This window comes from Calidris pugnax, unplaced genomic scaffold (genome assembly GCF_001431845.1).
Source record: "Calidris pugnax isolate Ruff unplaced genomic scaffold, ASM143184v1 scaffold347, whole genome shotgun sequence".
Classification (NCBI taxonomy): Eukaryota; Metazoa; Chordata; class Aves; order Charadriiformes; family Scolopacidae; genus Calidris; species Calidris pugnax.
This window is the reverse complement of record NW_015091298.1, coordinates 480765-487535: the sequence shown is the minus strand read 5'-3', so window position 1 is coordinate 487535 and position 6771 is coordinate 480765. Positions and strand designations below refer to the sequence as shown.

General features: G+C 58.5%; 1 protein-coding gene across 1 annotated transcript in view; it reads left to right on the top strand.

The window, feature by feature from the left end:
* Positions 1–6765, top strand: part of LOC106899086 (protein VAC14 homolog) — a 29239-nt gene extending 22474 nt beyond the window's left edge. Inside the window, exons 5-6 of the mRNA XM_014960752.1 lie at positions 1470–1620; positions 6177–6765. Of these exons, the coding sequence (XP_014816238.1) occupies positions 1470–1620; positions 6177–6339 (314 nt within the window). The 3' untranslated portion in view covers positions 6340–6765. The remainder of the gene's footprint in view (positions 1–1469; positions 1621–6176) is intronic.
* The last annotated feature ends 6 nt before the right edge of the window (positions 6766–6771 follow it).

The following is a 6771-nucleotide window of genomic DNA, read 5'->3' as shown; positions in this document are numbered from 1 at the left end:
AATCGCACCTTGCTCCTCCTGCCCCTCCATTTATTACTGGAGATAATAACACCCCTTCTCTGAAGGAGTTGGGAGGAGGAATCAGTTGGCTATTTTAAGGTAACCAGGTCCCATTATGCCATATCTGGAGGTAGTTTTCATGCTTTTTAAAAAAAAAAAAAAAAGAAAAAAAAAAAGTGGAGGTTTGGTGGTTTTTTTTCCTCAAAATGGAGAATTAAGCCCTAAAAAAACAAAAAATAAAGAAAAAAGAGCTGCTTCTCTCTCCAGATCTGCCCCCCCCCAGCCCCAGGAATGTGTCCTCCCTCCACAGCCAGGGGGACGTGGCGGTGGGAGAGGGGGACGTGGCTGGGGGGTGGTTCTCCTGGTGGCATTTACAGAATCACAGAATCTTCTAGGTTGGAAGGGACCTTAAAGATCATCTTGTCCAACCATCCAATTTGCCTGCCCTTGGGCTCCTTCTCCCTTGGAGGTGGAGCTGGGCGTCGGGAACGTTGGGAAATGTCCTGGAAAGGACTTGGGGGGGACAACCTGTCTAGGTCCAGGGCTGGAGAATATCTGGGGGAAGAGGGTTAGAGCAGGAGGGCGGTGGAGATGTGGGGTGGTCCTCAGTCATGCTCCCTCCCATGGTGCCTCATCCCGGGATGACTTTCCCACCACGCCAGGCACCCACGTGTCTGTGGTGGTTTTCCATGTTCCTTGAGGGTTCCCCCTCACCTTCACCCCTCTTACCTTCATCTCCAAGTCTTGGGGTGAGGGACAGACGTGCCCCCCCATAGAACAGCACCCCTGGGCATGGGTCCCTTCACAGGGAGACACCCGAGGTGCTGGTGGCAACCAGGAGGTGAGGTGCTGGGGCAGGGACCTCTCGCCCCATCCCCTGGGCTCCCCGAGGTGGGACTTTGGTTGTCTGCAGGGCTCTAGAAGACCCTTCCACCCCTGAGCACCACGAGGGTTGGAGCAGGAGGGTGCTTTCCCTTCTGCTGAGGAACACCAAGGTCCAACACACGTAACCATCAGGGCCGAGCAGAGAGGATCCTCTCAGCCCCACAGAGTGCCCAGGGGTTGTCACCCAGCCCTCCTGGTGCTCCAGGGGGACACATTTCTGCTAATTCAGCAGAAGTTGAGGAGCAGCCTCATGTTTCACGTGTGTCCTCAGGCAGGTGGCACGGATGGGCTGGGGGATGAGCAGCAGCAGAGGTGAGAGACTGGGGAGCTGCTGCCCCCTTCCCCAGCTGGCAACTGGGGGCTGTGGGGAGGGGAGGGGCTTCTGGCCTGTGTGGGACACCAAGATGGATGAGTTCATGGAAGGGGAGGGGAGCTAGTGCCATGTGGGTGCCCCTCGGGTCGGCGGGCAGAGTCTTAGGACCTCCCTAGGACCCCATCAAGGTGGGTTGGGCGGAACCTGCTCTTGGGGGCTGGAAGGGAAATGCTTTTTGACCTGCCTCCCCCTCCTCTTCCTCCTCTTCCAGATCTCCGCCTGCAGCTGCTGGACGTGAAGAACAACCCCTACCTGATCAAGGCTCTCTATGGCCTCCTGATGCTGCTGCCCCAGAGCAGCGCCTTCCAGCTCCTCTCCCACCGCCTCCAGTGCGTCCCCAACCCCGAGCTCATGCAGACTGCGTAAGTGCCACAGGGATGGAGCTCTGCAGGACCCCCCCCCAGACCCCCCACCATCAGCATCGGGGCCGGACACCCCATCCCCACCTCCACCATCCCAGGATCAGCCCCACGCTCCTCTGTCTTTCTCCCTCCCCAGCTCCTTTGTGGCCACGGCTGGTCCTTGCCCCCCAGCCTGGGCCTTCCCCCCCCGGGTGTGGGGGGGGGGGGGGGGGGGGGGGGTTGGGGGGTGTTTTTTGTGTCTATATTTGGTAACCCTGGGAGGGCTGTGCCTCATCCACAGGCATTTGGCATCCGGGATGGAAAATTTCACTTGTGAGGTCGCTATGGAAACCAGCAGAGCCGGGAAGGAGGTTTATGGAGAGATAGAGAGAGAGAGAGAGACGCCGCCGGCAGCCAGGGGGTGATCCCAAAGCGTGTGTGTGTGTGTGTGTCCCCAACCCAGAGCCCAGACAGCCTTCAGGGCACCTAAAATCCCACCCCACCACCACCCCCTCACCCCAAACACGCTTAGGGGTTTGCTTCTCCATCCCCACCTCCGGCTTCTGGGGAGCCCTGAGGAGGGATGTGCAAGGGTGGCATCTCCTTGGGGGACCATCCCAAGTCCTTCTGCTCCCTGCCCAGGGGTGGGATTTGCTCTCCAACCCCGAGCTAATGAGTAATAGGGGGGGACACACACACCAGGTTTGATGATAAAACTGGGTGAAGACCCAGTTTGCAAAGCCCTGGGAACAAAAAGAAGGGCTTTTTGCCCAAGATGGGCAGGTTTCTGAATTAACCCCCCCACCACCACCACCATCACCACCACCACCGCTCCTTGGGCTTCTAACAGCTCCCTTTGGGCTGGCTTTTATCCTGATTTTAATTAGGGAGGGGGGACACACACACATGAAGGACAGGCTGCACGTGCTTCTTTCACTCCATTATTTTTTTTTCCCTCCTCCCCACCCCTTGGCCCTGGCAGCTGGGGAGGGAGGGAGGGGGGTTTTGGGGGGAACAAAAAGAAGGGCTTTTTGCCCAAGATGGGCAGGTTTCTGAATTAACCCCCCCACCACCACCACCATCACCACCACCACCGCTCCTTGGGCTTCTAACAGCTCCCTTTGGGCTGGCTTTTATCCTGATTTTAATTAGGGAGGGGGGACACACACACATGAAGGACAGGCTGCACGTGCTTCTTTCACTCCATTATTTTTTTTTCCCTCCTCCCCACCCCTTGGCCCTGGCAGCTGGGGAGGGAGGGAGGGGGGTTTTGGGGGTTGTTGGGGTTTTTTTTTTTCGAGCAAGCGGAGCTGTCAGACGGCCTGAGCATCTGATTAACTCTGACCTACATTCCTTCAAACGCCCGAGCTGGCTTTCATAACAGTCCAGCCCCAGCTGCCCCCCTCCCCGGGGGGATGCCGGGGCCTCCAGAGCCTCCCCCGTGTCCCCCTGACGGGTGTCCCATGGCTGGTGTGTCATCCCCCCCCTCCTCTCCCCTCCATCAGGTGGGGATGGCTCTAAGGGATGGAGCATCCACGGCTGGAGCCCCTGGGGAGGCTCCCTTGCTTCAGCCCCCCCCCTGCGGAGCTGTCAGACGGCCTGAGCATCTGATTAACTCTGACCTACATTCCTTCAAACGCCCGAGCTGGCTTTCATAACAGTCCAGCCCCAGCTGCCCCCCTCCCCGGGGGGATGCCGGGGCCTCCAGAGCCTCCCCCGTGTCCCCCTGACGGGTGTCCCATGGCTGGTGTGTCATCCCCCCCCTCCATCAGGTGGAGATGGCTCTAAGGGATTGAGCATCCATGGCTGGAGCCCCCGAGGAGGCTCCCTTGCTTCAGCTCCCCCCCCATTCGTGGGCTCCCCGGGGACTCCAGCCGTGGGTGTTCATCCCCCCGAGGTTGTCCCCGCTGCCACCAACCCTCCTCCGTGCCACAGCACATGGCTGCTTTTTACTTGATCTTCAAACCAGGCAGGGAAACTGAGGCACGTCTTGCTGCTTTGGGCTGGAATGAGTTGGGAAAGGGGGGAGCACCGGTGTTGGAGGGGTTAAAGCTCCCCTGGGGGGGTCAGGGTGCTGAAGCAGGTGGCCCTTGTCCCCTCTCTCTTGTCCCACAGATCTGTCTCCTGCCTTTGGGGGAGAGAAACGGGTCTTTGGGGGTGGTTTCATGGAGCACCAGCATCACTAGGATGTCCCGGGACCTCTTGGGCTCCATCTCATGCCTTTGGGGATCTTTCATGGAGCCCCAGCATCACTGGGATGTCCTGGGACCTCTTGGGCTCCATCTCATGCCTTTGGGGATCTTTCATGGAGCCCCAGCATCACTGGGATGTCCTGGGACCTCTTGGGCTCCATCTCATGCCTTTGGGGATCTTTCATGGAGCCCCAGCATCACTGGGATGTCCTGGGACCTCTTGGGCTCCATCTCATGCCTTTGGGGATCTTTCATGGAGCCCCAGCATCACTGGGATGTCCTGGGACCTCTTGGGCTCCATCTCATGCCTTTGGGGATCTTTCATGGAGCCCCAGCATCACTGGGATGTCCTGGGACCTCTTGGGCTCCATCTCATGCCTTTGGGGATCTTTCATGGAGCCCCAGCATCACTGGGATGTCCTGGGACCTCTTGGGCTCCATCTCATGCCTTTGGGGATCTTTCATGGAGCCCCAGCATCACTGGGATGTCCTGGGACCTCTTGGGCTCCATCTCATGCCTTTGGGGATCTTTCATGGAGCCCCAGCATCACTGGGATGTCCTGGGACCTCTTGGGCTCCATCTCATGCCTTTGGGGATCTTTCATGGAGCCCCAGCATCACTGGGATGTCCTGGGACCTCTTGGGCTCCATCTCATGTATTTGGGGGAGAGAAACAGGTCTTTAGGGGTGTTCTATGGGGCACCAGCATCACTAGGATGTCCCGGGACTTCTTGGGCTCCATCTCATGCCTTTGGGGGTATTTCATGGGGCACCAGCATCACTAGGATGCCTGGGACCCCTTGGGCTCCATCTCATGCCTTCAGAGGCGGAGGTGTTTCATGGGGCACCAGCATCACTGGGATGTCCTGGGACTTCTTGGGCTCCATCTCATGGCTTTTGGAGAGAAAAATGGGTCTTTGGGGGTGTTTCATGGGGCACCAGCATCACTGGGATGTCCCGGGACCTCTTGGGCTCCATGTCATGCCTTTTGGGGGTGGTTTCATGGAGCACCAGCATCACTAGGATATCCCGGGACTTCTTGGGCTCCATGTCATGCCTCCTGGGGAGAGAGACAGGTCTTTGGAGGTGTTTCATGGTGCACCAGCATCACTGGGATGTCCTGGGACCTCTTGGGCTCCATCTCATGCCTTTGGGGATGTTTCATGGGGCACCAGCATCACTAGGATGTCCTGGGACCCCTTGGGCTCCATCTCATGCCTTTGTGGGAGAGAAACAGGTCTTTAGGGTTGTTCTATGGGGCACCAGCATCACTAGGATGTCCTGGGACTTCTTGGGCTCCATCTCATGCCTTTGGGGGAGAGAAACAGGTCTTTGGGGGTGTTTCATGGAGCACCAGCATCACTGGGATGTCATGGGACTTCTTGGGCTCCATCTCATGCCTTCAGAGGTGCTTCATGGGGCACCAGCATCACTGGGATGTCCTGGGACTTCTTGGGCTCCATCTCATGGCTTTTGGAGAGAAAAATGGGTCTTTGGGGGTGTTTCATGGGGCACCAGCATCACTGGGATGTCCCGGGACCTCTTGGGCTCCATGTCATGCCTTTTGGGGGTGGTTTCATGGAGCACCAGCATCACTAGGATATCCCGGGACTTCTTGGGCTCCATGTCATGCCTCCTGGGGAGAGAGACAGGTCTTTGGAGGTGTTTCATGGTGCACCAGCATCACTGGGATGTCCTGGGACCTCTTGGGCTCCATCTCATGCCTTTGGGGATGTTTCATGGGGCACCAGCATCACTAGGATGTCCTGGGACCCCTTGGGCTCCATCTCATGCCTTTGTGGGAGAGAAACAGGTCTTTAGGGTTGTTCTATGGGGCACCAGCATCACTAGGATGTCCTGGGACTTCTTGGGCTCCATCTCATGCCTTTGGGGGAGAGAGACAGGTCTTTGGGGGTGTTTCATGGGGCACCAGCATCACTGGGATGTCCCGGGACTTCTTGGGCTCCATCTCATGCCTTTGGGGGTATTTCATGGGGCACCAGCATCACTAGGATGCCTGGGACCCCTTGGGCTCCATCTCATGCCTTTGGGGGAGAGAAACAGGTCTTTTTGGGTGTTTCATGGAGTGGGGGAGAGAAACAGGTCTTTGGGGGTGTTTCATGGAGCACCAGCATCACTGGGATGTCATGGGACTTCTTGGGCTCCATCTCATGCCTTCAGAGGTGCTTCATGGGGCACCAGCATCACTGGGATGTCCTGGGACTTCTTTCCTCCATCTCACGCCTTTAGGGGAGAGAAATGGTCCTTTGGGGTGGTGGGGCAGCAGGATGTGGTGGGCTCAGCTCTTCTGGTGCCGACTGCGATGGATGCCTGGGCTAAGAGCATCTCCTTGCCCTCACTTTCTGCTCTGTCCCCTCCCTGCAGGGACAACACCAAACCAAGCGCCGGCTTCAAGAGGGCCCCGTCCTCCAACATCGACTACACGGAGCTGCTGCAGCACTTTGAGAAGGTCCAAAACAAGCACCTGGAAGCCCGGCACCAGCGAGCGGGGCGGGCAGAGCAGCTGGACCGGCGGGTGGTCCTCTGAGCATCTCCCGGCAGCCGCCGCGGGCCCGCGCAGTCGCTGGGGCAGGGACCAGGGGATGCAGAGCAGGGGACCAGGGTGGGGGGACACCCGGTTGGTTGGTGGCCACCAGAAGATGCGGTGAAGGGAGACGGGTGAGCGCTTTGGCGCGGGGCTGGTTTTTCCTCCACGCCGTGGCTGGGGGTGGTGGGGAAGAAACCCACCCCACCTCCCAAAAAGCTGTTGTGATGGGGGAAAGAAAGGGCTGCGGGAGGAGAGGGGCCAGGGGAAAAGTGGCTTCATCTCCTCTTGCCAAAGGGCAAGGAAACTCCCCTTTTTTGCTTGGCTAATGCCTTCCCCGTGACTGTCAGCTGAGCGCCCAGCCTCCTGCCAGAGGGGAAGGGAAGATGGGAGCAACCCCCTGGCCTCCAGCTCCTGGAAAACACGGAGCTTTTG